This window comes from Stigmatopora argus, chromosome 11, assembly GCF_051989625.1.
Source record: "Stigmatopora argus isolate UIUO_Sarg chromosome 11, RoL_Sarg_1.0, whole genome shotgun sequence".
Classification (NCBI taxonomy): Eukaryota; Metazoa; Chordata; class Actinopteri; order Syngnathiformes; family Syngnathidae; genus Stigmatopora; species Stigmatopora argus.
In genome coordinates this window covers 17286884-17308880 of record NC_135397.1, presented here as the reverse complement: position 1 = coordinate 17308880, position 21997 = coordinate 17286884, and the positions used below count along the sequence as shown (strand labels likewise).

At 41.2% G+C, this 21997-nt stretch overlaps 1 protein-coding gene across 1 annotated transcript in view; it reads right to left on the bottom strand.

Moving 5' to 3' along the window:
• Positions 1-234: 234 nt before the first annotated feature.
• chchd1 (coiled-coil-helix-coiled-coil-helix domain containing 1) overlaps positions 235-21997 on the bottom strand; it is a 41523-nt gene continuing 19760 nt past the window's right edge. The window contains exon 3 of the mRNA XM_077613366.1: positions 235-975. Within this exon, the coding sequence (XP_077469492.1) occupies positions 865-975 (111 nt within the window). The 3' untranslated portion in view covers positions 235-864. The remainder of the gene's footprint in view (positions 976-21997) is intronic.

Below are 21997 nucleotides of genomic sequence, written 5' to 3'. Positions count from 1 at the left end.
TCTTGACACAACCATGCTTGAGTTGACATCTCAGCACTTGCGTAGTTCATCCATGGAGTGGTACGGAAATCCAGGTCCACACATATGAGTCGTCGCAACGAGTCATTTCAGTGTCACAGTAAATCATGCTGTGAATGGCTTATACTGTAAAGTACATTTACTTGCGTGCTCTACTCAGACTCCCAAGCAAGTGATAACCTATGTCGGCTTGTAAAACAAACAAATGAATAAATAAACATTGCAAACACTTCATTTAATTTCAATTATTTTATAACTGTACTTACACAGGCGCCCAAAAAAGGGGCAATTGGATGATAAACCATTCAAAAATTATGCTGATTCACTATTCCTTATTTGCCCTCCACCAAAGGTAAAAGGTCTCCTCTCAGAAACTTGGGTATCATAATATTTTTTTCATCCGCCACTTGGTGGCAAACAGTTTAGGTTCCTAAGTTCAGGTTCAACTCATCCTGCTTCTTGCCCATAGTGAGTTAGGGTTAGGGTCACAACATGAGGATAAGTAGTTTGTAAGATGAATGAATGGACGTTGCACAAGAAAATGTATCTTGAGAATAAGTTCACAATAAGATTGTATTTTGACAAATTAGGTGCACAAGAAACCGTGAAAGAATAGGTGAAAAACATTGCCAGGAAATTTAACATTCACATAATACATAACTTATTTGTAAATGGCTTTTTATGTGATTAATGGACAATGCCCAAACAATGTAACACTGGACTAGTCTTATTTTAAGCATGCATATTTCGGGTTCACAAGGAGATAAACAGCAATGATCGCGCATGATTGAAAACTATTTCAAGTCTTAGCAGTGTTGGTTATTTTGATACTGAACAATCATGTTCTTATATCTCAATACATTGGTTAGGGTATCTCTTTAACAGTGTGGTGGCTTGTTTCGGTTGCAGACGTCCTTTTTGGAGTGTCGTGTCTCCTAATGTATTATTCATGGGAACCTGCAAGAGAAAAAAAAAAATCAGTAAAGTGTCACAACTCCAGTCAGATGGATTTAATCAATGAGTGAGAGTAAATGTGAAAAAGATCTCAAACTGATCATCACCACAGCATGTAAGCAGCTATTTGCTCAATTATCTGCCTGGGCTGAAGCTACTATGATACAGAAGATAGTGTTTATTGTTTCAGAGATGACTTCATACAAGAAGAACAATGTGTTAAAATCTGTTAAATGTGATTAAGCCAAGCTATGAAATCCCATAGTGTATACACTTCAGTGAAAGTATCACGTTAAGTCCTAATGAAAATGAAAAGAAAAAAAATGTGGATGCATTTTTGTGGGTGTCCCTTCTGGCGCTCACCACAGATGTGTGAAATTTGAAGGATGCAGGTAAAAATCAGTCACAGCTTGTGACATTTTTAGTCAAATTGTTTTAAATTAATGGGCAAAAAATGTTATACAAAATAAGTGGATCTCAAAAGATTACTGTTGTCATCCTTCACCACTTCACGGCTTCAATACATTGCGGTATTTATATCAAGTATCCAGATAGATAATGTTCATAAAAGTGTCAAAATGTATGCTGAAACTCTCAAGCGGAAGACAGGAGATGAAAACTGGCAGAAGTCAGTGCACCGCTTCTTCACTGGAAAATTTCACTGTCGAAGAAGAATGACTCGCCGAATATAAAAGACCCAGAAGGACCACGTCTTTCCTTTTCCTGTTTTGTTCCGATTGAATTTCACATTGTGCCGGTAGACTACACCGAGCCTATTCCAGCTTTGTTTGGTTTTCGAATCGCCCTTGAAAATGCCTGCTAAGCATCCTAGGGACATGACATTGACCGAAAGAGTGACGTTACTAGATATGCTACAGGCGAGCAATAAGAATGCCCATGTAGCATGCCATTACAGCATACATGAATCTACTGTGCATTATATCAAGATAGAAGAGAGCATTCGGAAAACGGCAACACTATCTTTTTCCAAGGACACCAAGCGAGTGGTAACCACTAGAAATAAAAAAATTAACTAGGACTATGAGGTATCTACGCTGTAGAGCAGGGGTAGGGAACCTATGGCTCGGGAGCCATATGTGGCTCTTCTGATGGGTGCATGTGGCTCTTCGCTAACCTGTGAGGTAAAATATGTATTTAAACCGCTGGTGACAGAGCCGAGTCCTGAATGCACCAATAGGAGCGTCACGTCAGCACTATGGCGTTGACAGTACCTCTAACTTTAATCATTTTTTTTAAATTATATTTTTATTAGACTTTTCTGCATGTGTATTTTCATTGGTTAGCAACTGCGCAACAGTGCTGTCAAAAGAATTCATTTAGTACTTTAAAAGTGGTAAAATGACCCCCAAAAAGTCACATCTCATTTTCACATTTTTACACTTAAATTCTGAGTATGGCTCTCAAAGAAATAACATTTGAAAATAGGAATTGTTTATGGCTCTCTGTTTCAAAAAGGTTCCCGACCCCTGCTGTAGAGAAAGCCATGAAGCAGGCATGACAGGAGAGGACATCAACACACTGCACGAGAGCCACTCAACACCTTCGAACTGATGAGGACCTTGTCGAAATGATGCCAATGAGAGTGAGAAAGATAGGCAGTGGACAACGACGAGAATGAAGAACATGGTTTTACTTTAAGGAATCTGCAGGAGAGCTTCAGTATAGTCAGCGGTTTGCAACTACAGGTCCAGGAGATTGATGAGAACCCTGTCAGAGCCTTCAAATTTGGCAATCGTCTTGACAGTGTCATGTCGATGTACAAAAGCATATTTGTATAAAAAAAGAAACAGCGGTCACAACTCCCCATCGCCATCTTCCTCGCAAAAGCTCCTCCTGCTGCCTCAACTGCGCCTCCTGAAGATTCCATCGATGATCCAATGCCTCTGGAATCTGATGAAGAAGATTTTGACTAAAGCTCCCAATAACCAGTTTTTTTTTAAATCAAGCGGGAGCAATTTTTATTGAGTACAGTACTTGAAGTATTCACAACATTTTATTTATAGATTAAATTTAGATTTTAATACATTACAGTCTTCATATGCCTTTAACTGTAACATTTAATAAATACACTTATTGACGATTGTAGTCCTGTACTTGTATTTTTGTATAGGCGAGAAAACATGCACAGTAATCCTTCGAATATCGCGGATATTGAAGACCAGACATGGCCACGATAATCGAAAAACCGCAAAGTAGGATGACACCCAAGTACACAAGTACAATTATCAAGAAGGGTATTTTTTAAATATTACAGCTATCAGCATATGAAAATACTTATGTATTAATATCTAAATATAATTTCTATATTAAAAAAACTAATACTTTAAGTCCTGTATGACACTGACCACTTGACTGACTGGTTTCATTTCTTGCCGACACGCTACTTATTGAAGTCAACTGAGCGAAGGTTCACCCTAAAAAAATTGCCTGCCTGCCTACCCCATGCATTACAGCCCAGACGAGTGGCGAGGCAGTTGACTTCCGTGTGCTTGTGGCGCTTTTAACCCTGAAAAACACTCTATAGTATAAAAAAAAAACACATTCGAGCTATACAGAGGAAAGGCCTGACGTGAATGACAACAGAATGCGGGTGTGAACGCTTGGAAATGGACTCAAGATATGGGTCGAACACGAAATAACAGAGAGGAGAAACACCATTGCAAACGGCTTGGGAGTGATGAAAGTAGGATGGCAAGCATAGTAGATTTCCTTTAAGATATACAGACACTCCCCTACTTACGAACGAGTTAGGTTCCGAGCGATTGTTCATAAGTTTAATTTGTTCGTAAGTTGCTCAGTGCTATATTTTGTATTATAATTTATGTTTAAGGCCTATATAAGTATATTGAAGGTTTATATAAGTGCATTTGTATGTTTAAGGCTTGTATAAGCAACGCGCATTGGTTTGTACTGAAAAAAACATTTAATAACACGGAGATAATACATACAGTACTGTATACATACATTAGAGAGAGAGAGATTTACTAGAAACTGGCTGAAAGAAGCTATCTAATGACGATTGCAGTTTTCTTTTTTTCATCATAAATGATGCGGTAGCACTGTATGGCATCATTCAATTTATTTGCAAACTTTGTGCAACGTTCAATATTTGGGTCCTGCTGCTCGATCTTTCTGTTTATAAATGGTACTGACGGTCGAACGATTCAAGTTGTATTCACGTGCAACGCTCACCACTTTCTCACGCGCATCAAGCTTCGTTATTATTGCCACTCATTTCAAATGAAATGGCTTGCCTCTTCCTTGCACCTCCCTCAATAGAAGCCTTTCACTTTTCACCAACCATATTGAATAATGGATGCACGAGATATTTAATGATAAAAATGAAAAAGGTTCTTTGCGCACTGGAGATATGTTCACGCACTTCCGCACTGCAACGAACTGGGCAGAGGAAGGTAGATGCTGGGTGAGCTGAGCTCTCACAGCGCCAGGCGTCGGTATTAGCGGCGGAAAGAAGCACTACTCTGAAAACGGCGCGCAATACAAAATTGAACTTACAATTTTTTTTCGACATAAACGCAATTTGCAGACATGTTCGTATGTACCGTTGTTCGTAACTCGAATGTTCGTAAGTAGGGGAGCGTCTGTAGGTAAATGTTCAAAGGAAGGACCCTCAAGGACTATTAGCAAGAGGTTATTGAGCATGCTTTTCTCCAAGTTTGCCCGCCAATCACATTTCACCCTCTTCATTGCACTAAAACCTCTTTCAATCTGGGCAGTGGCCAGTGGCTTCATCATACTGATTCTAGGAGCATCAGTATATTCATAAACCTAGCTGCTGTGTCTTTATTTCTGAACAAGGCAGCATGAAGATCCTTAATATTGTGGTTCAACCTATATCTTGCAGTTAAATAAGCCCTTGAAAGCAGACCACACATCTCATTTCGTCATTGTTAAATCCTGCTCTTTCCAATACAGCCTTGAAATGGTTAGCAATTCTTGCCGAAAACTGTTTCCGGGACAGATTCGGCTCTGCAGCTGGGGAGCCGAGGGTTAACGACTGACCAGATGGTGCAGATGCTCTTGTTCTGGTGAGTAAACATTCATATTGTGGTATGAATGTGTGTGTCGCGTCTAATGGGACAGCGAGAAAAAAACCCTAACAAATACTAGTCAATGGTTAGGTAAACAGACAGAGTAAGTCTATAAAACTGAGAGGACAAAAGGAGTATGGCTTAAGGATAACCTCCATGTGTGAATGTGATAAAGTGTGTGTGGAGACTGGGAAGTGACAACCGTCTCTAGAAGCAGAGGCTAGAATCCCTCGCCACTGGGTGAGGTAGAAGCTTGGGGATTACTAGAGACGGGGAAAATTGATCGTCACCCTGTTCCGGGAAAGTCAGTTTAGACATTCTAAAGTGTAAAACACACCGACTCTAAAAATGGGAAAATCAAATCGCGAAAAAGTTGATGAAAATGATCCCAAAAAGAAATTAACGTGCAAAGATTGGAAATTCGTAGAGAACCCATGCGCACCGGAAATTAAATACCTAGACTTATGGATAACTAAATATGATTTTGCTGGTCAGCGAAATACTCAGAAACTAATAAGCCTGCAGGATAAAATAAATGCTAATTATAAAGGGGAAAGAAATAAAATGGATAAAGACGGATATGAAGACAGGGTTTTGGCTGTTAGTGGCTACGAAGCGGACTGAAGGAAAGAAAAGAGAGATTCGCAGAGGAAAAAGTGAATCATGACTGTGATGACAGCCAGGGCGAAGCATTGCTTTTCCAGAGGAAAGAAGTCGATGAAATGGGCTGAGTAGAAAAAAAAGGAAATTAAAGAGGGAAAAATTGATGATTGTCCATTGTCCACATGAAAATGTGTCGCATACTCAGAGGCAATATCCGGTATTGTAGAATTTCTGTCCGAGCCCAGGATTGCAATTGTCGCCTCCGGGACCACCTCCGTGATAGACTGACCAGGTTGGCGGGGACCGTGGGCGAGTGGTCAAAAACTTAGGGGAAGGTACTCTCCCAATGCCTTAACTACCAGAATTAAATGATAGTTTTATGGGACAATATCTCATGATTGAAGTTGCAAATCCGAACATAAATGAAGGTCAGCCAACTATACAATTTTGGTGCATAGAACTTGGGCACAGGATGATGTGGAAAAAAGCTGTGGAAGGCATCACGTCTCATAAAGTAGATGTAGCGGAATTGGATCAACAAATTTTGATGCGGCATTGAAAGGTGACTGGCACAATGTGACAGGTGATTGGGATCCTAAAGAAAATGAGGAGGCACTAGAGCAATGGTTCTTAACCTGGTTTCAATCGAACCCTAGGGGTTCGGTGAGTCGGTCTCAGGGGTTCAGTGGAGCCTCTGCCGCGGAGGTCAAGACACATCGAATCATCAAGTCTATTCACGATAACATGCCCTGCTTGACCATCACTGGCTGCAGATGATCATGTGACATTACTTGGCCAATCAGTGCTGCGAGGAATTTGTGTCTTGAATTTGAAAGAAAAAAAAAATCACATTTTATTTTACATTAAAATAGGGTTCGGGGAATGTGCATATAAACTGTTGGGGTTCGGTGAATGCGCATAGGAAACTGTTGGGGTTTGGTGAATGCGCATAGGAAACTGGTGGGGTTCGGCAGCTCCAACAAGGTTAAGAACCACTGCACTAGGAGCATGACAGTAGAGAGTTAATTTTGAGAGTGCATGATTTGATTGATCGGATCACAGAAAAATGTAAAACGACGCCAAATTATACAGCAATTGGAAGAGCAAAACAAAAAGATGGTGAGCCATTTGAAGAATACAGACTCAGAATGACAGCGTGCTTTAGAGCTAATAGCAGCATTCCCGAAGATCATTCTGCATGTGGTGTATATCAGGAACAATTGAAAAATGCTCTTCATGCCTATTCAAATAATGCGATTAGACAATGGATAGATAAGCATTGGGTAGACAAGCCTACGGGAATGCTTGAACAATATATCAACCGAGCATTACATGCAGAAAGAGTTTTACTTCAAAAGAAGAAAACAGTAAACACATTTCTGACCAGTGGTGTGCCGTCAGGGACTTCTCTGCTGGCCTAAGAAATATCTGAATCACAGACTGATGTTAATTATATTTTGTCCATGAATACTTATTAAATAATTCCAAATTGTCCGTTAGCTTCCTTTCATTGCTTTCCCCCCTGGTTGCACTGCTTCCAGATGTGTGTTTTCATATTGAAGCATTTAACCAATCACATTTCAGCCATTATTTGTTGCCAGGGTCAGAATTCTGCCTCAAGGCCTTCACAATCAGTTCTGCAGGCTCTGGTGCATCAAACAAGCGTCGATAAGACAGTTGCTTTAACCAATCAGAATTCGATTTGGTGACACCAAGGCCTTCTCGCAGGTGTAGGGATACGTCAATGCCTTCTCGCAGGCGTAGGGATACGTCATTGCTTTCACCAACTATGATTGGCTAGTGATAGAGTGGACTAGCCAGAGCTACCAAACTGTATCTGGAGCGAGCTGCACAAGCAAATATATTGCCGTGTTAATTTAATAGCGGTTTTGTCAACCCGCAATGGCTGAAGGAGGGGAAGAAATTGATTTTTTTGCACATTTACTGTCAAAGCCATTTTCAAGACAGACTTTTCAAGAAAATAAGCTGGACATCATTTCGAAAGGTCGGACACCTCCAAAGCAAGCAAGCCTGTCGCAACCGGGAATGAACATTTTCAGCACTAAATCGAATAAAAACGTTTGCCAGAAATACGACAGGATAGGCTCGACTTTCAGCATTAGCTTCGATGCCAATAGAAAAGAAGGAGGTAAGAAAGGAGGATGGATATTGTGTACAGGTAAAAATGATTTTTGGTGAGGAGAATATGCCTATATTCCTAAATAATATTTCAATTGTATGAGGTTAATATTGATTATTTTTTATGCGTCACAGCTGTAGCTGCAGTAGAGGTTTTATAGTCATAAAATAGTTTTTGCTGAAGGCATCACTAGGAATTGCACGGACCGCCACTGTTTCTGACATAAGTATATTACCAAGGGAAAGGTCGTGGCTACAGTGGTAATAATAATTATGGCCGTAGCAGAGGACGCGGAATGAGGAGAGGAGCAGCACGAGGAAGCTTTATGAGCATGGAGAAGTGTGTTTGATGGTGTTGTGGAAAATGTGGTTATATTTCACGCAACTGCCCAGACAATAAATTTGAGGAAAAAAACATCAGCATGACTAGAAAAGGCAAATTCTCAACAAAATGAGACTACAAGAGGTTGATGTAGAAATAAACTTACCCGATTTCTGGATTTAAATACGATTAAACCTGAAATTAAGCTAATTGTAAATGGCAAAGAAATGCTTTTTCTGTGTGATACTGGGGCAACTCGAACTGTTTGCAGAGAGTCTTTTCTGGGATCAGTACACACAGATCGTAAGGTTGTTGTGTGAACGGCAGAAGGTCGCATTAGTGTGGCTATAGAGACAATTCCCGTATGGATAAGAGATCCAAAGGGTGAGACATGTAAAATACCAGTTTTGATGGTTAATTCATCGGGAAGAGATGGTTTGTTGCAGTTAGGCTTGGCTTTAGTTCCGTCATCAAAAGGAAACATTGAAGTAAAGAGACGACAGGAACTTTTGGACGGACAATTGAACATTCTGCAAAGCAGACGACCGATATTTTATTTCTATACGCTGGAGATTCCAAACAAATTACTGATTAATATGGGAGACCTTTTGTTGACAGCTCCTGAAGAGATGACTGAAAAGCAGGAAGACAAAAGGGATGCAGATTCCTTACATGTAACCATGTGGTTTAAAAAGACTGATGGACCTGATGAATCATATAAAAAGAAATTGACAAATGACAAATAATGAATGAAGGTGATTTGAAAATGAATTCAAAATTGAAATGGACTGTGGAAGAAGAACAGGCATTTTGCCAAATTAAACAAGCATGTGTATCTAGCACAACGTTAGCACTTCCTGACTACAGGAAGCATTTTATCCAAATGGTGGATTGCAAGGGGGAGTACAGTGGGGCAAATAAGTATTTAGTCAACCTACATACAAGCAAGATTTCTGGTTGTCAAAGAGGTCTAACTGCTTCTAACGAGGTCTCCACTCGTTACCTGTATTAATAGCATCTGTTTTAACTCATTATCAGCATAAAAGACACCTGTCCACAACCTCAGTCTCTCACACTCCAAACTCCACTATGGCCAAGACCAAAGAGCTGCCGAAGGACACTAGAGAGAAAATTGTAGACCTGCACCAGGCTGGGAAGACTGAATCTGCAATAGGTAAAACGCTTGGCGTAAAGAAATCAACTGTGGGAGCAATTTTTAGAAAATGGAAGACATACAAGACCACTGATGATCTCCCTCGATCTGGGGCTCCATGCAAGATCTCACCCTGTGGCGTCAAAATGATAACATGAACGGTGAGCAAAAATCCCATAATCACAAGGGGGACCTAGTGAATGACCTACAGAGAGCTGTGACCACAGTAACACAATGCACCGCCAGGGACTCAAATCCTGCACTGCCAGACATGTCCCCCCTGCTGAAGCCAGTACATATTTTATTCATACCCTGCATACGTAACAGAACGATCCGGCCAGCCATGGACCCAGCGGGAAGCCCCTGGCTCACCTCTGTGGCATTTATGAGAGGTACGCCCTGGTGTCGGCCCCTCTTAAACTATTTCTCCGCAGAGCCTTCCCAGGACACTTGTTCCGTGAACCCCGAACAGAGGTCCCGAATGGGCATCTATCCTGGACCTCCACATGGTGACCTGCGGGGGACCCCAGCTAGGAATTTTAATCAGCACCTCACTTCTACTCATAATCTTCGGCAGACACCATGAAGTGGGGTTTCCACCAGCCAGTCTCCCAACATTGAATCCCTGTCATTTTCTTTTATGACGGTGACACAGTGGAGTGTGGCCTCCCGGGATGCTGAGGAGGATGGCGGTCAGCAGACCTGCGAGCCTGTGGCGTTTGGTCGGAGGCGGCGGCGAGCGAAGACTGGGGCGGTTATTGATGACCGAGCTGACATTCCATTCGCCTGCACCTCGCTCGCCATTGCCGACTTCTGCTCCATTGTTGACCAGTAGGGCGGCGTCACCAGTGAAGCGGACGCCGGACGTGACGGAAGAGGCCAGGGCAGCGGCCGTCATGGCGGAGGCCAGGGCTGCGGCCATCACGGCGGAGGGCAGGGCTGCGGCCATCACGGCGGAGGCCACGACTGCGACCATGACATTAGAGAGGGAGACGCCGGCGACATGGAGGACAGCGATGCAGGCAAAGGTGCCCAGACCCATCGTGCTTCCAGGGGGAGACGGACGCCAGCGACGTGGAGGACAGTGATGCAGGCCAGGCAGCCCGTGACCCATCATGCTCCCAGGATAAGTGTTAGGGTTATTATTATTTCATTATTATATATTTGCTTGCAATGAAGAAAGTGCTTCCCTTACTATATCTAAAATGCCTGCTTGCAACGAAGTAAATGTTTTGCTCCTTAATTAGACTAAACAAAAGGTTAGCCGAATCCACTTGGACTGCTGGAATGTGGAGAAGATCCTTCGGCTGCACATGACCTTCATTTGTTTTGACTATTTGACATCGCACTTGTTTCCCACCCCTCCCTTGAGAGTTGAGACGTCCATTGTAACTAGGGTCCTTGAAGTTAATAAACAAGAAAAGAAGCGTGTGACGCCAGAACGAAGCGGGTAAACCTCACCGGTTTGATTTCTCCTTGCAAGAAACAAATCCACAACACTGTCTTTTCACTTTATTTGTGTGTGCATTGGGAATGCCTATTGGTGAACCTATCATATTGGTCCGTCGAGCCTGGGAGTCAATATACCGAAGGAATCCAGGCACTTAGTCGACATCTGGGAAAGACCGTGGGCACGGCATCTAAGACCCTTTGCGGGCTGGAGTTCAGCTGAGCGCCCGGTTACCCGACGGTTGAAGACTCATCCAAAAAGAGTTGAAGACATCTCTGGTAAGTCCACATGAATGTATGCATTCGTGAGGACCCCAGACAACCTCCCTAAACTCTGGAAATCTCCAAAAGATTTCACTATTTTTTTTTTATTTGAAGCAACCAAATTTCAATTTAAATACCTCAAAATTCACACCATCGCTACGGCTTCCGCCATCTTGATTCATCTGCACTGAAAATCGGAAGAATTTGGTAACACGAGTGCATTGTGAAGCATCCGAGTTATAAGTTATGATGAATGATTCGCCTTGTGTGACTTCAGCGTGGCAATCGATTCGGAATCGATTGAATAGGTAGCCTCTATCGCAGGGGTCACCAAACTACGGCCCGCGGGCCGGATACGGCCCGCCGGCACATTTGGACCGGCCCTCTGAACAATACCAGAGACGCTATCGGAATTTTTTTTTTATTTAATGCCGTAAGTCTGTCGGTGAGTACAATGACCAGACGCGTTGAAGAAATCGGGAGTAATGTATATGCCCAGCTGCAGCAGAAGACGAAAGAATTTGACTTTTTTTCATTAGCACTGGATGAAAGCACGGACGTGCAAGACACAGCGCAACTGCTCATTTTTATTCGTGGAGTTAGCGCAAACTTTGAGATTTGCGAGGATCTGGCAGCCCTCCAAAGTCTCAAAGGGACTACAACGGGAGAGGATATTTTTGACAAAGTGTGCCAAACCATGGAGAAGTTGGACCTGGACTGGTCAAAGCTAGCTAGCATCACGACTGACGGGGCTCCTAGCATGGTGTCCGAAACTCGCGGTCTAATAATGGGACGCATGAACCGGGAGTTGGAAAAAAGGGGTCTCAACGCCCCACTACGAGTCCACTGCCAAATTCACCAGCAAGCACTGTGCTGCAAAATGTTGACCTGGGATTCTGTAATGACGGTTGTGGTGTCGTGCATAAACTTCAGAGCAAAGGGAGAAGATTGTGCATGGCACAACAGAAAGTTAATGTTCCATGGCTTTTTCTGTTACAAACTGACACCGGCCCCCCATCAGAGAAGGGAAAAGTTATGTGGCCCTCACAAGAAAAAGTTTGGGGACCCCTGCTCTATCGATTTAACATTTTTGTTTTCATTTTTTTTCATATGGGAAGTAAGTATTATTAAGACTGACTAAACCACCAGTCTTGTTTTGAAACAAATCCTATCATTTCTGTGGTTGTTCTAAAGGAAGTAGTCATACACAATACTGGTAAATCTTAGCAATATGCCTCCTCAGGATAAGTATAAAATGGATTGCAATTTGGATGAAACTTTTAAGAATTCCAGACGCTCGCAGTACTTTATTGCTTCTTATTTGACGAAATATCCCATTTTGACGCCATCTCCAAAAGGACCGACATTTGCACATTGCAGAAAATGCCTGTGACTATAACGTGACACATGGTGGAATTACTGACTGTACTACACATGTAGAAGTACCCAAACACAAAGATAAACTAATTTTCATTTTGCTGTACTTTTTCAATAGTTTACAAAAACACAATATTCCAATTAATGTAAAAACATGATAATAACAGTTTGATTTAAATTGTCCTACGCTTATTTTTGTTTACATTCTATATTGATTTTGCGTGAATCACATTCACTCCGGAAATGGGACAAAGGTACTCCTGAAATGGGGTCGACGGAGGTTGGCAGCTCTGCATTTACCTAATTATTTGGATGAATATCCATTCCTGCATTGTTGTTTTCATGTTTGATATGATTAAAAACCAAACAATTGATTTAGGAAAGGCATAATTTTCCTAGGACTGAAGATGCATGGAGTCTTTTCAGTGCACGGAAGACATTCCCTGTTCTGTCGTGGGCGGGTGGAATATGCTTTGGCATGGGTCATATGGATGACTATTAGAATATTACAGATTGCATAAGCATCGAACAATTGATGTCAACCAAATGAGGTTGCTTTCTATTGCTTTAAAGGCATACAATTAAAGAGAACTTTAGCTTAAAACTTAGACTTGGTATTTCAATTATGGGGTTTAATGCAGCTAAATTTTAGAGTACAGAGATAACAATTAGCAAGGACAATCTTAGATAAGTGGGAAATTGACAATTCTCCAAGTTCCAAAATATAGCTAAGAAACAGATTACCGTATTTTCACGACTATATGGCGCATCGTATTTTTAGCCGCAGTGTCAGTAACGAGCGCTATTTCTGTATTTTAAACACACAAAGGACGCACCGTTTTTTAGACGCATATATATTATATATGAATATCGAACCACAATAGCGCTGGCTACCGGAAGCAGCCCCAGACTCTATTTCCGGTTTCCGGTGCGCAGTGACTGCTGGGATATATAGTTCTTGACGCTACACCCACACGCTAAAAACACATTTTTAAAAAGGCAACGGAAGCAAAACTGAGTTCGGTTGTACTTTATTTAGCCATTTTACAACTTACTCACGTCATCATCACCCACAAATCCATCAAAGTCCTCATTTTCTGTGTCCGAATTGAAAAATTGTCCAAATTAGTCATCGAAAACGCTGAGTTTTATACGTTCGTCCAGGCGGCCACAATCCATTCGCAAATAGTAACTAGCTAGTAGGTAGCGTAACTATTCCAGGGCTGTGTTGATGCCGAATGCCAAGCCACAATCCGTTCGCAAATAGTAGCTAGCGTAACTAGCCCGGGGCTGTCTTCCATGCTTTGCAAGGCTGTGTTGATGCCGATCGCCAGGCCACAATCCATTCGCAAATAGTAGCTAGCTAGTAGCTAGCGTAACTAGCCCGGGGCTGTCTTCCATGCTTCGCAAGGCTGTGTTGATGCCGATCGCCAGGCCACAATCCATTCGCAAATAGTAGCTAGTTAGTAGCTAGCGTAACTAGCCCGGGGCTCTCTTTTATGCTTCGCAAGGCTGTGTTGATGCCGATCGCCAGGCCACAATCCATTCGCAAATAGTAGCTAGCGTAACTAGCCCGGCGCTGCCTGGCACCCTTCGTCAAGCTGTGCTGATGTCGATGTATACAGGCCACAATCCATTGGGTGTATTGACAAAAGAACTACATATCCCAGCAGTCACTGCGCAGTACTTTTTCTACGGGGAAAATAGTAGAGTTGGGGGCTGCTTGCCGTAGTTGTGAGAGATGGTGTACCCTATTGACTGATTTATTTTGTTTTATTGTGATAACAATTTTAGTATTGGTCTATATATAAAGCGCACTGGATTACAAGGCGCCCTGTCTATTTTGGAGAAAATTTAAGACATTTATATGCGCCTTATAGTCGTGAAAATACGGTATGTTTGTCGCCTTGGGTTTGACAAAATGCGTTGGTACATGAGTTCTAGAATATTTGGGGAATCTGAATCTAATTTCTAAAATAAATTCGAGGAAATATGGAAATTGGCTCTATTTTCCACTGGATGCCCGGAATCTGGGGGGCCTTTCATAGCATGAAACAAGTGCCGGAATTATGGTAAAAAATAGCACTTCCAAATTATGAAATGTTAACCTCTGAGTAATGCTTTATGTAGACGGGTTGTCTAAGAATCAATGGAATGGGCAAAACTCGAACGGAATACAATATATATTGACTGCTACTAAAAGAAAACTTTAGAGGCAAAACTATTGGCACCGTGTTAGGGTTATCATTATTATATATTTGCTTGCAATGAAGAATACTTTCCTTTATTTAGGAATATTAATCATTGTATATATATTTGCTTGCAATGAAGAACGCTTTGCTTTATTTAGAGTTATTGACATTAAGTCATTTTAATACATCTCTTACAAGTTATGCTCGCTCCTAAGTTAACCGAAACAACTTGAAGGTCACTCCCCTTTGCAGCTGAACTTCTGAAAACTATTGTTCACACCGAGCTCCCTTGGAATCCTTTCAATTGTTTTGAGAAACATCGGCTTCAGAAAGTGTGGTTCACATCAAGCTCTCTTGGGAAGATACAGAGAACTTTCAATTGTTATGAGAAACATGGACTTCTTCATGTCTGGCTCACACGACTCAATTGTTTAGACTTCTGTGATGCATGTTGTAGATCTTATGTAATAAATAAGCAAGAGAGACATCGATTCAAGAGAATGATCTTGTCCGAAGCCGCGTGAGGATCGATTCTCTCTTGCAAGAACCCGGTTGAGTCAGATATCTGTTTTATTTGTGAGTACATTTGGAAATGCCTAAAAGGGTGAACCTATCATTTTTGGGCCTTCGAGCCTGCGAGTCAACATACCGGAGGAGTCCGTGCGCTCTGCCGACATCTGGAGAAGACCGTGGCCACGGCGTCTAAAACCCTTTGCAAGCAGGATTTTCGGCGGAGCGCCTGGATTCACGACGGTTGAAGACTAATCCTACTAAAAGAGACATCCGAGGACATCTCTGGTGAGCCACATGAATGTTTGCATTTGTTGACGGTTGCCAAATGCGGGGAAAGAGCATTGCCTGTGATGGTCCATTTTGAGAAGTGGACTCGCGTCCTGGGGACGGCGACTATAAAACCCTGTGAATACTAGTCCCTAACAGGTGAGAGACAGAGCATGAGTCTCTAAAACTTAGGGCATCGGTGTCCTGTACTGTGGTCCGGTAGCTACTTAAACTCTGAGAGTATACCAGGGAGGGTATACTTGTGTTGCGTGTGTAGTGAAAACAAACGAAGGAAGAAAAAAATCATTCCCTAAATGCACACCAACTCACTTCAAAATTGGAAGCTCGAAAAATAAGGCGGCTAGTGAAGACGAGCCAAAGCAGTGTCTGCCGTGTAAAGATTAGAAATTTGTTGAAAATCAAAATGCTTCAAGGGTTAAACACCTAAACTTATGGATAAACAAATATGGGTTTGCTGGCCAGCTTAATATGCATACAATAATAGACCTGCAGGATAAAATACGCACTAAGCATAAGGGTAATCTATATAAAATGTTGAAGGATGGATATGGTGATAACAATTATTTATTCTTGATGGCTGAAAAACGTTGTGATAGAAATGTTAAGAAAATTGAGTGGAGTGTGAATAAGCATGTTGATAAAAGCGAGGCTGGAAAAGCAGAGCATGCTAGTTTGTTCCACAGAAAGGAGGGTGATAAGACGGGTCCGTTGTGTAAAAAAATAAATAAAAAGAATAGCGGGGCCTCCTCAGCTGAAGGGGAAAATTTTTACCGAGATAGGTGGCGAGAGCGTGGGGATATTAGCCAAGAGATTGGGAGAAAAGAAAGGAGTAAATTGAACAGAAATCGGGTTTTCAATTGAGAATTGGGGCATATATCGCGTGATTGCTAACGCGAAAAAACAAGGCCTAATCGGCATGACTAGCTGCATGCCTGCTCAAAATGATTTGAATGAGGACTTTGAATATGAAGCTGGAGCAAATTTGTGTGTCCAAAAATGTTTTTTGCTATGATATAGTTATGCTTGCAGCATATTTTGAGATTATGGGATTTCGGCAAAATATTGTGATATGGTTGGATATCGAATGAGGAATTTAGCTTGTTATGGACTAATGGTTGTCTTCTCCAAAATGCATTATTCACAGCTAAAAATGACATTTCAAATATGATACCTCGCTGGGGAGGCATTTGTAAACAAAGCAAAACAAGGAATTTGTGACAGATAAGGTGTGTGTGCGAGGAGATAAATGCTGCTTATGCAGCGAGTCTAAAGGTCACAGTTAACGGCTAAGAGCGCGCTTCCGTTAAGCATTTCATAATAAGAGCAAAACATGGTCTGCAGGAAATGCAGGGTTCTGCGATTACTTTCACATTTATATTTCGGATTTTAAACAAAAATGTCTTTCAAGGTGATAGACAATCTGTTTGGTAAAATATTGATTTGGTAAAAACTTTGGATTTGGGAATAGAGTGAGATAGCCATTTTTGACCATTTTGTGGATTTCGAAGGGCTCTTAATTAAAGAAAACTAGCTTTTGGAATATAAAAGATTATTAACACTTTTTTTGGATGGTTGGTTTGTACAAAATACTTTAACATAAGAGATTAGCTGGTTAGAGAAAAAGGGATGAGAAAATTTACCATATGGCATATTGGTGACAATTCGTGGGCCCTTTATAAAACATTGAAATTTGTAATTAGGAAAGGCCTAGTAGAAGGTTGGTTTCTCTAATTTAACTATTATAGGTTTTTATTGTGGCAACAGTGACAAAAAAATAGCTCTTAGCTTAAGTAAACAACGTATGGGGTGATTTGCGAAGATCTTAGGTATTAAGAATTATTTGGTTGTTAATGATATCGGACATGAAATTAAAAATGCAGAAATGGCATTCGTCCAAATTATTAGGTAAATTGTACCTGGCGGGTTTAGATAAAATAATTGGTTTAGGACAGGCATAGTTTCCCTAGGACTGAAGAAACATTGAGTGTTTTCAAGTGCACAAAAGGCATTCCCTGTTTTGTCCTGAGGGGGGGAAATATGCTTTGGCATGGGTCATGTTGATGACTATTAGGATATTACGGATTGGATAAGCATTGAACAATTGATACAACCAAAAGACGTTGCTTTCTATTGCTTTAAGGGCATACAAATTAAGAGAACTTTATCTTAGAACTTACAGCATTGCAATTATGGGGTTAATGCACCTAAATGTTACAGATATAACGATTGGCAAGAACAAGCTTAGATAAGTGGGAAATGGAACAATTCTCCATGTTCCAAAATCTGGCTAAGAAACAGATTATGTTTGTCGCTTTGGGTTTGACAAAATACGTTGGCGCTTGAGTTCTGGAAGATTTGGAAAATGGGAATCCCATATCTAAACCAAATTCAAGGGAAATTTGGAAATAGGCTCTATTTGGCACTGGATGCCCAAAATCTGGTGGGGCCTTTCATGGTATGAAACAAGTGCTGGAATTATATTCAAAAATAGCACCTCCAAATTATAAAATATCAACCTTTGAGTAATGCTTTAAGTAGATGGGTTGTCTAGGAATAAAATGGAATGGGCAAAACTCGAACGGAATACGAGATACATTAACGGCTACCAAAACAAACTTTAGAGGCGGAACTAATGCCACCTCAATTCTGTGTACAAACAGCTAAACTGATAGCATTAACAGAGGGTATAAATTAATGCAAAACATGGAGGTATTTTTTTTTACAAACGGTTAATATACTGGGTGTGTTTCAATGTTGCACAACTTTTCCGTTATTGCATTATTGGCAAACAGATAGTTAATCACAGCCCCTTGCATGACAGTCGCTCATGCTGACTGAATAAGGCGACGAATGGTGGCAAATGAACTTCCAAAACAAATTTCTATTTGTAGATGTGTGGCACGCCAATATAATACATTAACTACCTAGTTCCTTCTGGAATGATTATTGCTGATAGGGCAGCAAAAGGGGGTGAACTACCAAGAAGCCCCACTGGGGATGGTGGTTTACACCTGTGATGAAAATTTACGGGTCACTGATGTATGGGTAAACGACCCAAATAGAAAGACTAGTGATTAGTGCATCAACCTTACGGTTCTAAGATCTACTAATGAAAGCCGGGTGGATCCAGACCTTCCAGAATGTGGAGTATTCCTGGTGTCCTCGAGAATTCGTGGGTTTTCTCCGGGTACTCCAGTTTACTCCCACAAACCTAAATTATGGATGCTAGACTGGTTGAACACTCGAAATTCCCCTGATTATGAGTGTGAGCGTGAATGGTTGTCCGTCTTTTTGTGTTTTTGATTGGCTGGCCACCAAGATATAATCTATCAATCAAATATCAAGGTGGAAAATAATTTGGAAAGTTGATTTCTGAAATTGCCAATAAGCCTTTCGGGGATGACAGCGGCAGATTAGGACAAAAACAAAAAGAACGGCGGTATCCTGACCACCTGCCGTTGTCACAAAGACCTTCCGCCTTGTACCCCTAGCACCTGGAATATCCATTTTAATTGTCGTTTTACAAGCTCCAGTGTCACACAAAAATCCCAATTGAATTCCTTTCACGAAAAATGGGATCCCTGGTTTAACCAAATCAAATGCCAGTGTTCCCATTAATTTTAGCTCAACATCTCCATATTCAATGTCCTCATTCAAATCATTTTGAGCAGGGATGCCGGATAGTCATGCCGATTAGGCCTTGTTTTTAAGAGACCCTCTTGTCTGGGCAATCATGCGATATATGCCCCAATTTTCCAAACCCGATTTCTGTTCAATTTACTCATTTATTTTCTCCCAATCTCTTGGCTAACATCCCTACGCTCTCGCCACCTATCTCGGTAAAAATGTTCTCCTTCAGCCGAGGAGGCCCGTATTCTTTTTCTTTTTTTTTTACACAACGGACCCGTCTTATTTGTATGACAAATACAAATACACTTGGGGGAAATCTGTTGTCTCGATCTATACCAAATTTCACCTTACTTGCATATCTGGCCTGAAAAAGGAAGAACAAAATCATTCTCGTTCAACTCTTTCATAATTTGCATAATCCTGGACATCAATGTTATCACCAGTAGGCTGTCTAATAAACAGATACAATACCGTATTTTCTCGATTTTAACGCGCACTCGAAAATAACACGCAGGTAATTTTGGGCCAAAAACATCTGGAAAAACGCAGTAATCGAATATAGTGCGCACCTAAAATTTCCCGCTGACGAAAATCAGAAATCTTACCTTTTTTTCTTCGTTTCACGATTGTTTTGTTCAAAACCGGATAGAGAAATCTTCAGGTACGAGCGTGTCGAGTGTCGTGCATTACTTTCTCTTAACGAGGGTATGGGGACTTAAAAGACTTCAAAGGGACAATCAATTATGTGCGTTGAACTTGATTATTATGTGAAAAGGGATACACAGAGTGGACAAACATATCATGTAGACATATGTTGCAATACCTTTTAGACTTCCTTGAACATTGACTTTCAATTGACAATACCATCTTTTAATTCAAATATCTATTGTCATTCTCAAACAAGAAAAGGAACATACAAATTGAATAAATACATGATTTGAAGATATGCACAATGGAAAAGACTATCACGTGTTTAAACTACAAGTGTTCATCAAGAGTACAAATTTATTCATTAGAATCCTTCAAATGAAGAGTCCGCATCAGAATCTTTAAATAGTCTCTGCAGATATTCCTCTCTCTCTTTGTCTGTCCTCTCATCCGTCTCCTCATACATCTCTTCGTTGAGAATCCTATCAACGTCCACGCTTCCTTCATCCACTTCCTCTTCCTCCCACAACACATCTCCCTCACGGCTCCGAAAATCAGCCAATCAGCGAGCTGGAATGCAATACAAAATGGACGCTTCCATTTTGCACTACTGACGGTAAGTTCATGGTGTTTTTATGCTGTTACAGGAAAAATATTGGCGTTGACCATTTGTCTCTATCGCCATTCTACTTTCCAGCTTATTAATGCAGGATTGTGATGTTTGTGAGGCTTGACGATCTTTAATATGCGTGTATTTTGAATTCAAAGTTGGAAATTGCACAATGTCCGTGCGTCAAAGTGAGTTTGACAATGCTTTTTTCGATCGAAAATTTGTAATTTATTTTAGTTATTGATTATAACACGCACCCCATCTATTGGAATTAATTATTTAGCAAAAATCTGCGTGTTATAATCGAGAAAATACGGTACTTGCAATTTGGAATTTGTTAGAGCAATTGCATCAACCATAAGTCGGTCTAGCAAAGAGCGTAAGCAGGGGATAAGACAATACCCTCACATTGTCAAAGTATTAGCCAAAACAGCCATTGATATCACCTCGGTGAAGGCCAATTTTTTTACATTTGCCGAAGGCCTTACCCCACTAGTCTCCCAGAAGGTGGACAGTTCTACTCCAGAGTGCCTCTTCGTTTCTGGTTCAGGGGCTGCAGGCCTTCAATGGCTCTGCTTAGGGACCCATTGGGGGACGTGTCGTTGAGTGCAACATTTTCAAACATTGCATACGCCCCCTGCTCCATTAAGAGCACATCAACCATCAGAAGCACATCAACCATCAGAAGCCCATTCACCATCAGAAGTATATCAACCGCTTTGCGGTCCTGGAAAGTCATGAGACTGGTGGCTGCCAGCTGTTCCTTCATTGCAAATCCAATTTCTTTTTTTTGGACTTTGTAATGGATGTTGTTCACCCTATTCATATTTTTATTTGGCGTAACCCAAAGAAAAATAGACTCCTGCTGCAATTTGGCAAACCAACCCATAAGTCGGATCGCCATCCCTCGATGAGGCTCAACGTCGTTGAGAGGCAAGCCGCCGCACCAAAATTCCCGAGCCGCCTATTGTATCTCCTCCACTCTAAAACAGAAACTGGTAAAAACAGTGAAACCAAAACACAGTCCTGTTTCTTTTTTGACAGGAGTTATATAATTCATTTGCCCCACTTAACCACCATAAGCCAAAAGTGTCTACCGCACCAAGATTCGATCATGCCCTGTGTGGTTCAAACAGGTAAAGTTAGCACAGTGGAAACATTGGCTTGTCATTCACTGCTTTCATTACAGGATAGACACTGTTTCAATATTTTCCCTTTTCTTTACAAGGAGGACCTTTTTTTTTGTAAAAACACTTTCCGCAAAGAATGGTGATTGAGGGAGTTGTTATATCCGATCGTATTTTCCCTCGTCTGGTCGTTTGTTTTAACCCTTTGTAAGAAGGTTTAGTCTCAATTGAAACACTTTCACCTTTTTGCATATAGAGACGCTAAAACCAATATAAAAGAGTTCCCTATAGTTTATGGCATTGCTCGATGAGAAATAATCTTTCCAATCAATATTGGGAGTGGTTGCCGTTTCATTTTATTACATCAGAAAGCTGTTCTCACCTGTTTCCTCAAACGTTTCAACTGAGAGAACCTTCTTACTGTGCAAAGGTGGCTCCACATCCCCCTCTCGGCGTGCTAGTGCTTCTTCTTTATACTGCAGGTTGAGCACCCAGGCTCCTGGCACCACCGTTGGTCCAGTCCGTTTCCTGTTGAGAAGCAGTCTCCTTCTGCTAACCCAAATTCAATGCGTTTTCTTAAAGATCTTTCTTTTTATGTAGTCAGCCAGATTAGTTTCATCATCCAGTTCCAACCGTG